The sequence below is a fragment of the Notolabrus celidotus genome, chromosome 18 (genome assembly GCF_009762535.1).
Source record: "Notolabrus celidotus isolate fNotCel1 chromosome 18, fNotCel1.pri, whole genome shotgun sequence".
Lineage (NCBI taxonomy): Eukaryota > Metazoa > Chordata > Actinopteri > Labriformes > Labridae > Notolabrus > Notolabrus celidotus.
Window position 1 is genome coordinate 15,908,854 of NC_048289.1, and position 19,998 is coordinate 15,928,851.

Below are 19,998 nucleotides of genomic sequence, written 5' to 3' on the forward strand. Positions count from 1 at the left end.
AGCTTGAGCTCCATATCCTGCAACAGAGATAACATTAAATAACCACTGAGTTGAATCCAGATAATTCTACTATAGATACAAACTGCTAGAAAAGTTCATGCAACATTTACCATTTGATTTAGCTCCATTTCCATTTGGTAAAAATGTTGAATGTCCTCCTGGATTACAAACAATGAATGAGGAGAAACTTTAGTTAAGAACAGTGATTGTGCAGAGTTCAAACACTTGACATTAAACTGTGTAGTTAAAATATGCTGTGAGCTATAAAACATGTTGCTATCTTTGTATGAGGGAATGAAAAATGATTAAGATCCACTTTAGGATGGTTTGGATGAGCATTACTTGTTTCTAGTGGTGAAAAGATGCTAAAGTTTAGCATTTGCTGCCATCTGTTGGTTTCATTTCATATTGAAAAGTAAAATATGTCCACATTGGAAAATGTACCCTGCTGTTTGCCAGCTTGTCCACCGGCTCCACCTGCTGTTGCTCCATAGCCTTAAAAAAGAAGATTGAAAAACATCCATCAGCATTCACAATAGAATTAGAATTAGAATTAGAACCAGCTTTATTGTCGTTGTGCAAGTACAATGAAATTTCATCTGACTTCTCTCAGTTTAGATACAAATAAAATAAGATAAAATAAAATAGAAGATAAATATAAATATATATGTATCTATAGAAAAATGTGCAAATGAAAAAATGTACAAATATTAATAGAAAATTGCCAGAACAGTGCAAACAGTGCAATACTTTCAGTATATGAAAGTTGTGAAGCAGAGGGAAATTGTACAATAGAGCAATACTGAGGATGAGCTTATTTCTCTCAAATAGAACAAACACATGAGGAGGACAAACTTACCTTTCAGCCCTCCTCCATTGACTCCACCAGCTGCAGCCCCATAGCCTTAAATAGACCAGTAAACATATTTACAATGCAAATGTGTCTCATTTGCATTTAACACACCAACATAAGAGACATTTAGAAACAAAGATTTATGCAATGCCAACATCGCTCACCCATGCCCTTTGTGGGGTACCCTCCATATCCATTCCCTGCACCCATGGCCTGACCCACACCTGAAAGAGAATTATTCAATGATACATTTTTCTCCAGGATGTATAAATCAATGGCTGAATATATTTGCTGTTATGTTTACATTACCTTTTGATGGCATTAACATTCGTCCAACACCACCGTTCCTTCCTAAAACAATCACAATGAAAGCAGTGAATACAACAACGCTGGCTTGTGCGAAAATCTAATCAATACAATAGTTTCATGCTTCATAAGAGACAGAAAGTGTGCATGACGTCATCAATGTACCATTATGTTGTGGCCCCTGTCCATTGGATACTCCAGATGTTGCAGCGTATCCTAAAACACAGCATTTTTCATATTGTTTAAACAACAGGGGAAAAAACCTCACACATCAAGATTTGCAACACATCACAGAGGCCATTCGTTTCTCTATACAGGTAGGGAATCAAGTGTTGGCAAAGCATGAACCTTGCACACAATTGAGACGAAAGAAAGGACTCAAAGTTTACAAATCACATTCATGATAGTGATGTGTCGTGATCTAAAGCTGCGGCTCTGAGAGCCGATGCTTTATAGTGAATCAGAAGAGCCGGCTCACATAGAGAGATCCAGCTCCCAGTTTTTTGAGCTGGTGGCAGGCCAAGGCCTCAGTCTTTCCACGTCTGGTGAAGGTGATGGAGGGGAGGCTGTGTATCATGGCTACATCTGTTTCTTCTGAGAGAGTCTTCTCGAAGACAGGGCAAATACTCACTGAGAGGAGAAATCAGATCAGCCCATCCAAGCAGAGGCATCTGATTTTTCTCAATGCCAACCTGAGGACATTAATAATGTTTGCTTGAGTTGGTTCTGGTTCTGTTTGCTTGAGTTTGGTTCTGGTTCTGTTTGCTTGAGTTTGGTTCTTGTTCTGTTTGCTTGAGTTGGTTTTGGTTCTGTTCTGTGGATATGTTTGCAGTTTTTTGTTAATTTGTGCAATAAAACAAGTTTGATGAAAATACTAAACAAAAGTAATAATGGTTTTGTAACAGAATAAATGCACATGGTTAGGCAATTATAAGGCTTCTCATAAAAACACTGTACGTAAAAGGGTTTTCAACACACAAACCATTAGTTTTTGCAAAGTAAGGTAAAATATACGGCTACAGAAGATCCTAAATTAAGACCCGTTCGGGAGTCGAAAGAGCCGGCTCTTCTTTGGGAGCCGAGTCAAAGAGCCGGCTCTCTGAAAAGAGCCGAACTTCCCATCACTAATGCATGATGTAAAAAATGTTGTCCTGCAGTTTGTCTAGGGCTATACTGCCAGTGAGACAGGGAAAGTTTTTCATCCATTCTTTGAATTCAAACCATGTTGGTGCAATTCAAAATGTTACAGATATGAGACACACTTCACTTACTATTTATCCAGAGTTAGCCCAAGTCTAATCAGAAAACGTTGAAGCAGTCAAATGTTTTGGCAGGGGTCTCATTTTTCAACCCATTTCAGTGTCACGATTAGTGACAGTCCCTAAACAGACCACTGTATTTGTGAAGTTGCTTTTAATGTGTTTTCTTCTTTTCTTCTTCATGTGTTCTTACAATTAAGAAAACACAGAATAGTCCCATGAGTCTGATGGTCATCTGCTTGCTCATACAAATGGACATAACACCATACAGTTTCTGTAGAATCCTAAATGACATGTAATTAAACAAGCTGATTGGGGGACTGAATCTATGACTGTTGGCCATTTGACCATTAACCAGACTCAGGACCAGCGACATCTGTAATCATGTTTGTGTGTGGGCGGGGTTTTTCATGTTTTTCAGAGATAAACCATCCAAAGGGCCAATCTCAGCTGAGAAACTTTGTCACTAAGTATATAAGAGAAGAACATGTATAGTGGGGAAAGTTTGAGTCTTTGATTTTGGGTTCTTTTGTTGGGGATTATGTTTTTCTTGTTACTATTTAGAGAGTAGATGGTCATCACCTTTTTTCACTTTACAGTTATTTTAATGTTTCATCATCATCTAGATATTGGTCAAAACCCAAAACACTATGTTGCTGAACCTGGTCAGCAGCCACAGAGTTGCCAAATGCATGAGTATTATATATTCTGTTTTTGAGCTCTCCATTCAAACAAAAGATCATAGAAATATTTAACATTTTGTTGTGAACACAAAATTAACCAATTTACAATTCAACTTCTATGCATGGCTGAAATTCACATAATCAGTGTGTATGCAGGATTCCATTGACATTTGTGATGATTGTGTTTCAATGTTATGTTAAATTTAATCTAAATTTGAAAAACATATTATTGAACAGCTTCATTTAACATTGATTACTAATATATTGGAATAAATTAGAATCAAAAGCAAAATACTGCAACAACAAGTTTTTTCTGGTTCCGATTCTGTTAAATCTTCCTGCGTAATCAAACATTTTCAAATTTCAATAAAATCTTAAATTTCTTAGATATCTTCTTTTTTTTTTACCAAAGGAAGTTTAAAAAGGTCTTCCTTTTAAAAAACTGTCTCATAATGTTCAACCCGTTCCTCGCCTCAATCATATCAATTCATTATCCACCGTCTCCAATTAGTTAAAAACGCAGCAGCTCGTCTTTTAACAGGAACTAAAAGATGTGCCCATATCAACCCCATTTCAGCTCATCTACACTGGCTGCCTGTTGATTGTAGGACTGATTTTAAGATTATTTTACTGACTTACAAAGCACAACATGGACTTGCCCCTCTATATATCTCTGAGCTTTTATCCTCCTACAATCCTGGTCCCAGTCTGAGATCCTCTGGCAGTGCTCTGTTAGCTGTATCAAGGACCCGACTGAAAACCAAAGGGGACAGGTCTTTTTCAGTCAGGGCTCCTACACTCTGGAACAGCCTGCCAGAGGAGATCAGACTTGCAGAGTCAGTCCCTGTTTTATGTCATTACTCAAGACACATTTTTACAGGAAAGCTTTTATTGTGTGATTTGATTTGATTTTAACTGTTTTTAAAGGTCAGTTTTATAAGCTTGCATGTTGTTTAGTTTTTATTTCATTTTATTTTTTATCGCTCCATTTTGCTTTGCACTTCTTGTTTTTATTGCCCACTGCACTTTGTTACCTGTATAGAAAAGTGCTATATAAATAAAGTATTATTATTATTATTATTATTATTATTATTATTATTATTATTATTATTATTATTATTATCATTATTATTATCCTTATCCTTATCCTTATCATTATCTTAACCTGAATAAGATTATTACACTCCCTGTTCATTAAATATTCAGCCAAGTCTCCTGGTTAGTAGAAATCAGCTGATCATTTCCAGGAAACAGCAAGCAGAGTCTCTGCAGTCATAAATGGAGTGACTGTGTACAAGCAGCTAAACTACTACTCTCTCCTCTTCTCACAGAGGGATGTTAAATTTAGACGCCTGCTGCCACTAAAGCTGAGCTGCCTTTGATTTCCCAAACTGAGGCCGCCAGTTAAGAGGAAAGAATATATCCTTGTTTCACATCAGAACAAGAAAAGTTGGAGGACCGCTGAGCACAGAGGCCAGCTTTACGGCGAGTGTTTCTTAGATATCGGTTTAACAGGATCCTTTGAAATTTGACAGGCAAACCCGAGCATCTGAAAGACGTCCAACTCATCTTTTCTTTGAATCTTTGCAGGATTTCAGCAGGTTATCTGTACCTGATGGGAGCAAGTCGCCACATTTTATCACAATTTAGAAATCTTTTAATTCTTAGATAATATGATCTGTCTTTAGATATGTTTTTCTTTCAAGTCTAGGGATTAACCAAATAGCATCAGAGTGAAAATCTAAATTATGCAACATTATTTTTTAAAACCAATTTGTTGGGTTTGCATAACTAAAAGAGACAAATTACACCATTTTAGACTGGGAAGGAACCTTTCAGTAAAGAAGGTAGTAGTAGTAAAGTAGATTTACCACAATGCAGAAACAGTGTGGTCAGAACACAATTAATGGATGTTCCAGTTTGATATGGTGGAAAAAGCCCTTAAAATACACTCCACAGGGGCCGCTGGTGGCCTGGCTGTCTAAGTGCCCCACATACAGAGGCTACAGTCCTCGTCGCAAGGGTCTCTGGTTCAATTCCCAGCCACGACCATTTCCTGCATGTCTTCCCCCACTCTCTACTCCCCACATTTCCTGTCTCTCTTCAGCTGTCCTATAAAAAAATAAAGGCAAGAAGCCCCCAAAAATATAACTTTAAAAAAATACTACTACTATCAATATAATAATAATAATAGACTCCACAAAAACATATAGCTCTTCTGTCAATGGATTAGTTCACCCCTGAAGCTAATGAGGGTGTAAAGCATAAGTATCATCACAAAGAAATATATCAACTCTTCTGAATTCAGTCATGTCTTTCGGACATAATCCACTTTTTAGGAACAATTGAATGACACTATCACACACGTAATTGACCTCAGCATTTATTCCCTCATATTAACTTTATAGCTTAATTTCTTTAGTAAGATTTAAATTGGCTCACTTTACTTAATCATCCAAATTCTTGCTCTCTTGGACTTTTCAGTCATGCTAACAAAGCATGCCCTTTTTATCAGTCAGTTTCTTCTCTTGAACTGAGCACTCTGATTAACGTCCTCACTAATAAAAGCAGTTTACTTATTTAATTTAGGAGTAAAACATGAAGAACAGATCATATGGCTTCAATATAAAACTCCTGCCCAGCAGGGGCCTTCACCTCTGCACCCACTCACCCCCTGTGTGCACCATCTGCACCAGCCATAGGACCACCGTGCCTTGAAGAAGTATCCGTCCCAACATGGTGGACCTGAGAGAAAAAAAAGTTTCTGACCCAGCAGTAGAGTGAGGATGAGGAAGGTGAAGCCGGTGTGGGTTACATACCCTGATTGAGGGTCTAATATACACTCTGGTCTGGGGGCGTCCCTCAGTCTGCATATGGATGCTTCTGTTCAGCAGACCCTCCCCCACAACTAGGGTGTACACACACTAACTAAATAATTGGTCACTTAAAGTACATTAACACTTATGAGGGAGAAAGAGGAGCAAAGAGAGGGAGGGCACCTCATTGGACACTGACTGATGAACTCTGGTTGTTTATACAGAATCCAATTCTACTTTGTCATAATTTCCTGACTGAAGATATAAAATGTGGATTTTTACAGGAAGCTATCTTTGTAGCAAACTGGAACAAAGTGTTTGCTATAATGAGTATTTTATTTTACATTTATTTTAACAACAAAGCAGTACAAAAAAAAGTTTAGTACACGAGGTTAGCATACAAGTTAATTTGTGACAGTAGTGTACAATACAACCCTAATTCCATGACAGTTGGAAAGCTGTGTAAAATGTTGATAAAAACAGACTTAAGGGGTTTCCAGATCATTTGAATTTTTAAAATGTGATCATATAATTAAAAAATATATGCTATGTTTTTTAATTCTATGCCAGCAAAACATTTCAAAATAGTTAGAACAGAGACAACAAACTCTGCATCTCTGTGACGGACTAGGTGACGAAATAGATCCGCGATTGAAGACTCATGATCCTCACTGTAAACTTGCTTTCCTCATCTTTCAAAGACTTTCATCATCTATACAACACAATACAATACTGGATGGCCATGACCCTTGCCCCCCCAGGCTGCGTTAAAACAGACATGACTCTGTAGTGGAAATCACTGCATGGGCTCAAAATCCCATCCAAAAACCATTGTGTGCACAGTTTGTCACTACATCTACAAATACAGGTTAAAACTGTACCATGCAAAGAGGAAACCATGTAGAAACATGATCCAGGACTTCTCTGTGCCCAAAGCCCATTTAAGAAGGACTAAGGTGAAGTGGTCTGACAAATCAAAAATGTGCTTCATTATTTTGGAAATCATGTATGCTGCATCCTCCACTCTACAGAGAGGGACCACCTGGCTTTGTATCAGTGCACACTAAGCCAAGCCAGCATCATATATGGGACACATAAGTGTCCATTACATGGGTAGCTTATACATCTTCGTAGTATGGAAGGCACCATTAATGCTAAACAATTTATACAGGTTTACCGACAATGCCTTTTTCAGGGAAGAACTTGCATAATCAGCAAGAGGATTGCCAAACAACATTTTGCATTGCATAGTTCCTACAACATCATGGCTCCGTGGTAGAAGAGTCTGGGTGCTAACAAAAATTACAACAAAAAGAGTCTCCAAACTTTTGGAGCAGCTGAAACCCCAGATCAGGCAAGAATGGGACAATATTTCACCTTCAAGACCCAGACACTGATCTCTTGGGTTTCTGACAGGGTGGAAAATAATTGATTCTCTAATGAGTGAACCACAGGGACAGAACCAAACAAATCAAACATGCAATGTGAATATTGAGCTGTTTTTGGCTCAACATTTGTTTCAAGGTAACACTGAGAGAGTAAATACTGTGTAAGCTCTACGGAAGAGGATTAGGGCCACTGGAAAAAATTTAATAAAGGTCCAATTTATTTTTGAAATGCTTTTATTCTGAGAAAAAAGTCTGAATTCTGAGAAAAAAGTCAGAATTCCGACATAAATCTCAAAATTCTGACTTTTTTCTCAGAATTCTGTTTTTTTTTTCTCAGAACAAAAACATAAAAAAAAATTTTGACCTTGATTTTTTTTTCTTTCAGTGGCCCTAATCTTCTTCTGTAAAGCTCAACATACAACCTGCATGGACTGTCCACATAGTTTTATCTGTGAAAGGAGTTCATGATAGAAATGACATCACCCCAAGCTGCAGAGAATGCAGTTAAAGAAGAGGGATGATGGAAAATGACAGGGAGCTTCATCCTCCACTCACGCTTCTTTATGGCCATAGTGTTTCCATGGTTCCAGCCTATACACACACACACACACACTTAGGTAGATCTAAAGGCTAGGTAGTGAGCGAGAGAGGCCCCTTGTGTATTTAACCGGGAAAAAGTGAGTAAAAAGAGAAATATATCTCACCTTTCACATAGATTCCTCACTTTAAGTCCAAATCCTCTTCTTATGGGGTCAAGGAGGGGTTAACGTCTCTCCCCGCAACCCATCCAGACCTCTCACATACTTGGCTTCTCAACAAACACACCGCGCCTCAGCTGACAAACCATCAGTCAGACTCTTCACCACCTGGTTACAAATGTGTCTTTTCATTTCCTATTTGATCTGTCCGTTTCAAAAGCAGACTTTTAGAATACAATATGTGTAGTACACTTCAAGTAAGTGAACTGGCAGCCAAAAGGATCAGTAGAAGAGTCATTAATAATTTTAGATTTGTTGAGATTCCCTTTTTATATGCACATTTAGGCACAGACAAAAGCTTTTAAAACACAAAGATGACCTGAAACTGATAAATCAATTAGTATGGGTAACTTCCCCACACTAGTGAGGCATTTGTTTGGTGGTCAGGATGTCAGTGCGTCACTTTGTGTAACGGAAAAACCTTGGCTCAGGAGCTACAGTGAAACCACTGTTCATCAATGATATTCCGTCTCCACACAGTTGTGTCTGCCATGTGTATTCCTGCCCAGATGTGTGCAGCTGTTAGAGGCAGACCGCCAGAAAAGGCTGTGACTCAGTGTTTTGGCCCACAGCCAGTGGACTCTGCCAACTCAGGAATTACAACTTCACTTGAAGATGTTGCTTTAATTCCGCTCCAAACCAACCCAGACTGACAGCTGGAAGCACAGTGACAGACGAGAGATGATTTAACAACTGCAAGCAGAAAGAAACTTACATTTAACTCTTTGTTGGAAATATTTTCTATAAAATCACAACCATATCTTAATGTTCTTGAATATTGCTTTAAGAGAGAGACCAGGGGTTTGTAAAATCAAATGTTGGTTATCATTCACTGACCGTATGTTTATGGTTAAATCAAAGAACTTCAAACTCTTAACAATCTACTGAGATTGTGCAAACTTTAGTTTAGTGGGATGTTTAGGTTTTAACCATAGACTGTATAAATAATGGAAGTAGTATCCGTGATGTCACCCATCTGTTCCTGAGAGCTGTTTTGAAGCCAACCGACAGCGGCAGCCATATTGGAAATGCAGAACTCAACCAGGCAGAGTGTGACGTAAAGAGGTGGGGTTTGAGCCTCCTAGCCAACAGCTATGTGTTCCCGTCCGCAGTAGTCAAGTCAGTCATGTCCTTATTTGGGCAAAACTCGTAATCTTAATATCTTCTGAACCCGTTGTGTTACAAAAAAATTCACCCCCCGTACAGTGTGTGCTGATAGAGAAATTAGCTATCCAGACTACACTTGTTTTTTGAACCAGGCTGTAAACATGTTTATTAATGCTACAAAGATTGTCCTTTTTGAATTGGTGTCTATGTGGTTTCCGGTGTTTCTGCAGCCAGCCTCAAGCGGATTCTCGATGAGATGCAGTTTATAACACTTCCGGATGGGCTTCATAGTTTGAGACCAGAGTATGCCGCTTGGTTTTAACAGCTGGTCAATAATTTGATGAGATGTTTTTAAGAAATATGGGGCCTTGGACAAATTTCCTCACATGACCTATTCAGAAAAGTACATTTTTTTTACTTCGAAAAAGAAACATGAAACAATAAAGACTCAACTCTCTTCATCACACTCCAATGAAAAACAAATGACATCACTAAGAAGTCATTTTACTACCAACCTGCCTTTTTTTTGTCCCTAAACCCCTGCCTCTGGTTTATTTTTATTTTCAGACTTCTGCTTTGTATACAACTGTCTCCTATGAACTCTTTGACTTAGCTGAAGTCACATCGTTTCCTGCTGCCAGTTCCTCCCTTAAGGAATGTCACACACTGGCGTTTCGTAGTAGAGAAAGCTTTAAACTTAACTCCTTCCCCTCGATCATTTAATCCGTAGTCACAATATAAATTTCCATTTTTATGCAGATGACACACAGCTCTACTTTTCCTTTGATCCGTCTAATCACAACCAACTGTCCTCACTCCACTCCTGTCTGAATGAAGTTAAAGTATGGCTTTCGCACAATTTCCTCCAACTCAACACAGACAAATCCGATCATGCTCATAGGTCCACACTCACAGATTCTCTCCTTACTTCAGCTTGGTTCTCCTATCACCCCCCACTGCAAGAATCTTGGCATCACCTTTGATAAAGACCTTAACTTCAACCAACATATCAAAACCACAGTTCAGTCTTGTTTCTATCAGCTACACAAAATCTGTCAGATCAGGCCCTTCCTTTCACACCATAACCTAGAAATTGTCATCCTTGCATTCATCACTTCCTGATTAGATTATTGTAACTCACTGTACACCTGCCTAAGCAAACACAACCTCTCAAAACTCCAGTTAGTCCAAAACGCTGCTGCCAGACTCCTCACACACACACACCAAGAAAAGGGAACACATCACACCAATTTTAGCCTCTCTTCACTGGTTGCCTGTGGGTTTTAGAATTTATTTTAAGATTTCAGCACTCACTTTTAAAGCAATAAATGGACTGGCCCCTAAGTACCTAAGCAAATGCCTTAAAATGTATGTCTCCAACTGCTGCCTGAGATCCTCCGGCAGGTCCCTCTTGGAACTACCAAGGGTGAAGTTAAAAACCAGAGGTGACCTGGCCTTTGCAGTCAGGGCCCCGTCACTCTGGAATGACCTGCCGGAGGAGATCAGGCAAGCCACATCCTTGTCCTCTTTTGAATCTCTTTTTAAAAAACACGTTTTGAAATGTGCTTTTAATTCTCAACTCATCACTGACTTTTTAATTTCTGCAAGGTTTTTAGTATTGTCTTTAACTTAACTCATTTTATCTCTCCTTACCTTTGTCATGTGCCTTTGGGATTTCACTCGCTAGGTCTTGCACTCTGTAAAGCACTTTGTAAACATGTTTTTAAAAGGTGCTATATAAATAAAATGTATTATTTTGAGTAAAAACTCATCAATGACAATTTTCTTGCTGTGATTTGGTTTTATCATAAATGAGATAATAGCAGCTATATATTTAAGTTTGTATATATTATTTTATATGACATTGGCTTTACTTCCCTAAACACACCACTGCTGTATGGGTGAGTATATACAAGTTTTACTGTAAAATGTAACAAGAGTAGTAATGTATCAACTTCTATAGTGGACCTTCTTAAGTGCTGATTTATCAATTTTGTTTCTACGCAATTCTCAAAATAAATATAAATCATATAAGGGAGATGGAAAAACAAACAATTTCCTGATGGTAAATCTACAAACAAGTCATGATATCCCAGAAATTCATCGTCTACACACCTGAACTACTTTTAAAGATTTTTTTTTATTTGTGTTGCAAGTGCTCTACAAGGGTGCAATATAAATTATTCCTGTTTCCAAATTAATACATTAAATGCAAATATTTTTACAACTGAAACATCTAAGATTGAGATTTACACCAAATACATCAGATTCAGTATCACTAAACATGTATACACAATGCATGTCTTTTTACACAAAAACAAATTTGCATGGCTTATTCTGATGGATCATGCCATGACTACTTAATAGCTATTATTATAATGAACATATACTCTACTATAGCTGTACAATCATAAGTTACTATACAATCCTCAATCTAGTCACAAAGTCCAGATCAAACACATTTGTCTCAGTGACGCCTAAATCCATTTGGTTTTTATGTAAGAGGAATTGGAAAACAAATTCAGAGTGGTTGGACAAGTCACAAAAGTTTGAGCTCTATCTGATGAGCTAACATAATGTCTTGCAACCAACTCAGTATATGGATATTAATGACTTAATGACGATACTTGTTTTCAAATGCTTAATTAAAAAGAAAGGTTTTTTGCTTAGCGATAATTTGCATAAATGTGACCTTGAAGAGACTAAAGGGAGGAGAGTAAAACGATCAGAAAAGGGAAATAAAAAGGGAAACAGCTGCAGTGCAAAAAATGTGACGGGATGAGGGAGGGGACAAATATGAACTGAAACATTCAGAGAGTACATCACATATCTTCTATAGTGAACACTGAGGAGTTTTTGTTATGGCTGTTCCGCTGCTCCTTTGTTTCACGTGCTCACAACAACCTGGTCATTAGCTGAACATCTGATAAGCTGCTGTCCTCTTTAAGATGGGAGAGCCAGGAATCCAGTCGCAGACCTAATTAGAGATGTGCAGTCATGATTTTTCAGTGCTCAGAATTTGTCTACCAGGAAAATAGTTTTGACATATTTCATTTTCAGCTTCCAAAAAGAGGACTTACTCAATGTTGCTTTTCAGCTGATGCACTGTGCGTTTGTCAAGGTAACGACAGAAGAGAGTGAGCAGATTTGAGGGCAGGAGGAGCGGCTCTACCAGTGAGCACTCAGACAGCTGTCCCGCAACCTGGAATATAGCGTCAGTCCTAAAAGACAACAGAGCCAAGAAGGTCAAAATCTCAAAAGGAGTCTAGTCTGGCGTCATATTGTCGATTGTTAGGTGTATAATTCCTCACCAGGTCTCAAAGTCACCAATGCTGGGCTCAAGAGGAACACCTGAGGACAGCAGCCTTTCTCCTTGAGACAGGAGAGCGTACAGTAATGACAGTCCAAACTGAAAGGAGAAGACGCTCATTAGAAACCGTTCCTTACAACAAATAAAAATCCAGCAGTAAAACAGCACAGACCTTGTTCTGACATGCAAGTGTAAGAGACTCGTATGCTGTCTGAGACTTTGACGACGTCAGATCCTTGAGGACCCCAATCAGCTGACTGAAAGTCAGGCCTCCGATCACATTTCGAAGAGCTGGGTAAAGAACTGGAAGAGCCTGAAGGAAAATGCAAAAATGTAATTCTCGGGGCATTAATTGGTTTTGTCTTTGCTACATACAGGATTTGAGAATGAAAGTGTCTTCTCAATCTATTGACCAGTTTTTTTAGAAAATGTATTTCTGACTCAAAAGGTCAACACACTTGCTGCAAATTTGGAAGTACTTGCATCCAAATGGTACTGCAAATAAACTCTACCTCTTCAGTATCTCTGCTCATCAGTGTCGGCAGGTTGGTAGTCACAATGCCCAAGATTTTCAGGGCAGTGTCACCTTTCAGGAATGGGAGCAGACGAGCAAGCAGCCGTTTGCCTTTTGAGACGAGCAGGAAGGGAAGAAACTCTTCTCCTGAATCTCTGCATCAAAACATGTGAATCATTTCAGGTTCAGTACCAGCAACTTATCATTTAACTATCAAGATTTGGCTTCCTCAGGAGACAACAAGAGTGAGACAAAACACATTACACTTTCCTGCAAGCAAAATGAACACATTATGCATTACAATGAAGGATGTGTATGGCTCACAGAGGGGTGTGGTTCTGAAGCTGGGAGTAGATGTGCTCCACTTTCCTCTGAGTCTTTTCCGTTAGCAGTCTCTCTTCTGCTTCAGACAACACTGTGGTTTTCATCCTCTCCATCTCCTCCACCTCCAAGAGAACCACAAACAACTGCAGGGCAGATCAGATATGATGGAGTGTCAGAGAATAAATAAAATAAAAACATATCATGCTTTAAAAGTACAATCCAGCAGATACCTTTTCTACTTTGCTGAGGACCTCTAGCCGCTGCTGTCTGTTGTCTTTTTGTTCCTGAGTCAGCAATACATTTCAGTTACAGCAAGGACCAATCAGAAGCCTTGTAACGTGACCTGAATTGTCTAAAGCAGTTACCTCGGGTGGACCTTGAGCCTGCACTGCATGAACTGCACTGATGGCACGGCGAGGAGAGTAACATGTGGACACAGCAACTTGACCCAAAGAGCCTTCAATGTGCACCACTGGCAGAGCAACAGAGGTTCATGGAAAAGGGAAAAGATATGCAGCAAAGAGAGTTTTGTCAAAGAGCAAATACACAATTACAATGCATTATCCTCTTACACATTTTGGAAATAAATGTGTGTAGTTTCAGAAGAAGCTAGGGCACAGTGATGAAAGTAAACTTGGTCAAAAAATATATGATAATTGAATGTACAGTTTTAACCTGGAAAGCTAATTTCCAGGACATTTTTTCATCTTTGACTAGTGTCTGAAGGTACTCTAATCAGGGTGTCACCTCTGACACAAAAATCTAAACCACCAAAGTAGAGCTATCTGAACGCAGCCTGCCACGCAAAACTGAAGGCAATTAATTTAACAAATCTCCCCTGCTACTCCTCATGTTTGTTGTGGAAATGTTAAAAACTGCAGTTCACTAAGGATCCACTTGAGGCTGGCTACGGAAGTACTGGAAACCACATACACATGAATGGGAAAAAGACGATCTTTACAGCAGAAATAAACATGTTTACAGCCTGGTACAAAAGACGAGTGTAGTCTGGATAGCTCATTTCTTGATCGGCAATTTCGAGGATATTGAGATTACGAGTCTTCCAATGAGAGGTACAGCTGACTTGATTGACAGGCAGGAACACTGCAGCTGTTGGCTAGGAGGCTCAAACTCCGCCTCTTTACGTCACAATCGCTCGACACCAGCAATATGGCTGCCGCCGACGATTGGCCTCAAACCAGCTCTTCAGTAACAGATGGGTGACGTCACGGATCCTATGTCCATATTTTATACAGTCTAGGAATCATACTCATACTCTTGTGGTTGTTTCTATCAGAGAGTGTAGCTGGAATCTGTCTAGATAAAATGAAGTGCGGTACAATGTGTTCTGATATGAAAAGGTCAAAAAAAAAAAAATGTGAACCTGGTGTGTAAGTGTCCGTTTTCGTGATGTATGGTGTGGTGAGCTTCAGAGGCTCCCTCTTGCCCCGGATACCCCGCTCTTCCTCTGCCATCTTAGCCTCTATTCGCCGATAGTACTCCTAAAAAGTGACAAGGTCAGACTTCAGAGGTGCACTTATTAAACTTTTCTCATATGAAAAATGGTAAAAAGGATAATAGATTTTTTAAATGTGTTAACTGAACCCATGGCATGGTTTGCTACCTGGTAATAGTAGTCCTCGAGGTATGGATTTTCACTCTGCAGCTGAATCATCTGCAGCCTGATGATCCACTCCTTCTCTTTGGCCGTCATGAGATTGCTGAAGGGGTCCCAGCTCTCTGGTTTTCTATAGACAGGTCTTTTTTTTTTAACAATCTTTTCTTCTCTGATAAAAATGTATCTGAACTATACTTCAAACCTCAAAGTGGTGTAGCACCCACCTTGAGAAAATGCGTTGTTTTTGACTGAGGAGGCGTTTATGCTGGGGGTGGAGCTGGCTGACAGGACCTGGCAACCTGTGGGTCAGACACATTTACATTTCAAAAGTACCTTTATCATATTTAGGAAGGATACATTTCAATAAAAAAAAAAAGTGGGGTAGGTAGAGTAGGTAAGTCTGAGGCCTCCATTTAAGTCCATATAGAATCAGTTTACACCTCCTTTTAGTATTGAGTCAATATCAAATCTCATTCATGAAGAACCTGGGCAGCACAACTGCATCTCTTATCTCATGACGGTAGAGCTATCTAGTCTGCAAATTGAACTTGGAAATTAAATTGATGGCAGAGACTGAAAAGAATTTCTGAAAATCACATTGAGAGGAAGAATTGAATCATCTCACAAAAGAAAGAACGTTTTGACTAAACTCAATACTCATACTTCACTGACAAATGTGTGGAATCAAAAAACAAACATTGCTCAGACACTCAATGTCATCACACACCTGAAATGCTGCACTGAATTGGAAGTGGGGCTGTAAAAGGGGGAGGGTCTGGGTGAGTTGGCACCGAAGCGAAGCTGCATCATTTTAGGCGTCAAAGTCTGAGGAATGGAGGGGCAAGGACGAGTCAAAGGAAACATGAAATTCCCGGTCTGATTCAACATGAAACCACCTCATTAGATTTTAACACATTTATCTGGACATTTGCTTTTGATTTAAATGTACCAGAGTAGGTTTGGATTTATGTAATAAACCTGATTGTAATGCTGCCTTGGGGTCAACGGTTGACGAGAGGAGATGGGTGATCCTGGTGCCATGGCTTCATGCATCTGCAACACAGAAACTATAATTCAGTGATGAATTCAACAAGCCATACCTGACAGTTATTTATAGGCACACTTGGTCGTTTGGGGTAATATACTAATTCACTTTCTTCAAAGCAAAACAACCATCATTATCTCATACTTCTGTTCACCGCCTTCAATTAACTAAAAATGCAGCTGCCCGATTATCACTGGTTCACGAAAGTCAGATCACTAAACTCCAATTCTTACACTGGCTTCCTATTAAATTCCAAATCCATTTCAAAATACTACCACTGACTTACAAAGCTCTACACAATCAGGCTCCCCAGTATATTACAGACCTTCTCATTAAGTATAAGCCTGTCCGCCCTCTCAGATGAATCAGGGCTTATTGGTTGTTCCCAGTGCCCGTTTAAAGTCAAAGGGCTTTCTGATTTTTTCAGACTGGGCTCCTAAACTGTGGAACAACCTACCAGCTGAAATAAGGCGTGCTACCTCTGTTTGTAATTTTAAATCGCTTCTTAAAACTTTTTTTTCCAAAAAGGCCTTCATAACTACATGAACATGTTATTTGGATGTCTTGGTATGTGTTCTCGTACTTTGGAGTTCCTTTATTTATATATATATATATATATATATATATATATATATATATATATATATATATACATATACATATACATATACATATACATATATGTATGTATGTATGTATGTATGTATGTATGTATGTATGTTCACGACTGTACTGGCCTTGTTGAGTCAAGGACTTGCAGTCAAAACTAACTTTTTCTTTTACACTTTGTTTTGCTCTAACAAACATTATACACATTACTCACAACAGCCTTATATGTGCTTTGAGACACTTGTAACCCCTTGAAAAATCTGGACCTCTGTTTGTAGTCATTTTGATAAGCTGAAGCTAAACAATTATAGGCCCCAATCTCTGATTATTTGTTCAGACATGACTGGTCATTCTCTTGCAGGGAAAAAGCTAAAATAATTTAAAAAAAAAAACACGATCTAAAAAAAGGTCCAAAATTTCACACCACCCCTTTAAAAGAAATAACTGTCCTGTGAAATAAGTTCTCCACCTCACTGTGGCCTCTATGGCCAAACTGTATCCTGGAGTAGCATCCTCTGGGTACTCCTCTCCTGCCCCTGAAGGATGACACAGGATATGGCGGATCCATGTAGTTGGGGTTCAGGTGATGACCTCTGCCTCTGTGACCATCGATCACACACACTATAGCTTGGTCCTACGAAACATAACCAAATGTGTTAATATTCTAAGTAACCTGCTGTTGTGCCAAAGAAAAGGTGTTTGCTTTGATCCAAACCTGAAGTATTGATCCTGAAATTCTTCTAGTCTTTCTGGAAGAGGGTTCCAAATACTTAAGGGGACAAAGTGATTTTAAAAAGATTAAAAATGATATCTTTACAGCACAGAATGTGGTTTTAAATATCTATGAAAATTGGCACTTACATCATCCTGCAAGTTATTTCTGTACATGGCATTCCCACAGTCCACTATGGCACTGTCCAGACTCTAAAAATCCAAAGCAGATTACAGTGATGACAGGACACAATAAGTGGACCCCATCATTTCAAACAAAAAAGCAGCTGTACCTTTATGCTTGGTTTCCCTTCCACTATCCTCATGACAGCTGGGTCCTCAAACATCTGTCCCCTGCCCAGCCCACCTCCCCTTGGTCCCCGACCCCTGCAATACCGCCCTCGAAGAGCCTGGGGCAGATACTGTGGCCTCTGTCTGGGAGGGGAGGGGGCACTGTGGTGGGATGGTGGTTTGTGGTCAGATAGAGGTGGGGTAGGTGGTGGGGGCGGTGGTGGTGGTGGGGGCGGTGGTGCTGGGGGCATCTCTCCAAACTGAAGGAGACCAGTGCCTGTGTCCTCTGTGGCCCCGTGAGCATCAAGATCTATGATTCAGACACAAGTAGAAATAATTTGAGGCCAAATGGTAACTATTGGCTTTCTTTAATGTAAGAGGGGTATCAACTCTATTATCCAACTCTGGTCAAGGAAGAAAAAAGTGAGCTGATGAACCTTTAAAATGTCAACTTTTTGAAAACCTCTTATTTTTCACAGTGTGGAAAGAGAAGAAGCTAAAAAAAGGATGAAATCTTCTCCGTACAAGGAAAATTCCAATGGGAAAAAAACGTACTGACCCATTCCAAACGTCTCTTCATTGTAGACATTTATCTCCTCATCCTCTTCAGTCATGGCCTGCAGGAGTCCACAGTCCATGTTCGTCACATCCTCTGGATCACTCCATTCACCTCCATTCTCTGGCCACTGAGGCTCACTCACCTTTTCAGCCTCCTGAGGGGAAGGAGACAATGGTTACATGTATTCTTTATCAGGTATAAACTTGGGACATTTTAAATGGACGGATAGGGAACATGTGGGGATAAAGAAATGATGACTATAAAAACACCAAGATAGGCCGAGAAGCTTTTCACCTTCAGTAGCCAAATATGTGTCCAGAAAATCACTGCATTGGACTTTTATGATTATTCTATCACGGGTATTTCAACAACATTGTATGACATCAGCCATATTGTGTGAAGATATATGATTATATATCATTCAACGTAAGCATGACGTTCTTGGTAACGAGCTTGTGCATCAATTATTAAGGCTACTATTCGCCCTCTGCATCTATACATAGACTAATGAAGCAGCAAAATTAAATTGACTTACTTGTTGTTGTTCTGAATCACTCATTGCGTATTTTTTATTTTTCTTAAAGCCGACTGGTTACGGTGACTTTCCTCGGCAGGTTACCTGCTTTCTCTTACCAGACATCGAGGAGGGCTCATTAACTTTTAACTGAACTCACCTGAGAGGTGCAGAGGCGTGTAGACGTCAGCACGCTGCACGTAGCTGCCGCCCTGTCATAATATGAGGCCCTTCATATAATAAAGACCTCACAGTGGTGGCTCAGAATAAAACTGGCAAACAACGACATCTCGTGGCGCATCTCTTACACACAACACTCAACCACATCTATTAAATACTAGATATGTTCTTATATTTTTGTATACTGAGGCAGAAGTGGCGTAGGTCCACATTGAAGATCAAATAAACCTTGTATTGCGTGTATTCATTCTCAGTATTATTAGGCTACGAGGTTATCTCGTATTAGTATAAATAATAAAGTTGCGACTTTACCTTCCTCTCAGTGACACACTGACTTATCAAATAAGTTCCCTTAAAGCCCACTTAATGTTTTTGAACTAAGCACTAACGGAAATTTGTTTTTGTTCTCAGTTGATAATACAATAAAGTACTAATTTTAAGATTTTTCCCAGTTTATTTTTATATGTATACATTAACTGTCCGCCCTATCTAAAAGAGTTCCTAGTTCAATATTCATCTTCATATTCCCTCAGACATACGCAACATGTCTTTTCATTGTCCCCAGAATCCATTAAGAAATTGGTCGCAGGTCTTTGAAATTCAAAGCCCCATCCGATTGGGATAATCTACCCCCTTCCCTTAAATCCATCACCATCATCCAACTGCTTTAAATCAAATTTGTTTTTATCATTTAAAAACAAGCTGTTCCTGTTTCTGACGTGTGTTAATGTGCTTTTTATGCCTTTTTCTTTTGTTGATGCTGTCTATTGTCAAGGTTTTGTTTAATGGCGGGGTGCTGGGGGGGTCCAGGAGTGAGTAAGGGTGAGGGAGAGCTGTCTGTGTTTGTGTATTTGTGTTTGTTGTGATTTACTGTTTTGTGTGTATTAATTTTTTGCTATGTGTTTTGTTGGGACCCCCTTAAAAACGAGATGCTGCATCTCAAGGGGCTGTCCTATAATAAATAAATAAATTACAAAATTTACAAATAACTTCATACAATTCTGATGAGACTTATAGATAAGCTATGCTAGCCTGTTTCCGCCAGTTAGATTTTTTTTTTTAAGGAAAAGTTAAAAAAAATGTTTTTAAGTCAAAGTAATGAAATACTAAGTCATAATATTGAGATACTAAGTCATAATTATGAGATACTAAG

General features: G+C 39.1%; 1 protein-coding gene across 1 annotated transcript; it reads right to left on the bottom strand.

The window, feature by feature from the left end:
- Positions 1–11,291: 11,291 nt before the first annotated feature.
- patl2 (PAT1 homolog 2) lies at positions 11,292–18,831 on the bottom strand. The gene is made up of 19 exons (XM_034707866.1): positions 18,687–18,831; positions 18,152–18,305; positions 17,595–17,902; positions 17,452–17,514; positions 17,306–17,359; positions 17,060–17,224; positions 15,915–15,989; positions 15,664–15,761; positions 15,161–15,235; positions 14,943–15,066; positions 14,703–14,820; positions 13,684–13,790; positions 13,549–13,602; positions 13,319–13,461; positions 12,993–13,149; positions 12,653–12,793; positions 12,482–12,579; positions 12,251–12,391; positions 11,292–12,147 (listed from the first exon to the last, which is right to left on the bottom strand). Exons 1-19 carry the CDS (start codon positions 18,708–18,710, stop codon positions 12,114–12,116), a joined length of 2,133 nt encoding a protein of 710 aa, XP_034563757.1. The 5' UTR covers positions 18,711–18,831; the 3' UTR covers positions 11,292–12,113.
- Positions 18,832–19,998: the final 1,167 nt, after the last annotated feature.

Excerpts from the sequence above, each read along its gene's own strand:
- patl2 (XM_034707866.1), bottom strand. The coding sequence starts at position 18,710 with ATGAGTGATTCAGAACAACAACAA. Across the intron at positions 18,306-18,686 it reads GTGATTCAGAACAACAACAA|GAGGCTGAAAAGGTGAGTGA; the intron begins GTAAGTCAATTT and ends CCTTCCCCTCAG. Across the intron at positions 15,762-15,914 it reads CAAGGCAGCATTACAATCAG|ACTTTGACGCCTAAAATGAT; the intron begins GTTTATTACATA and ends TCCATTCCTCAG.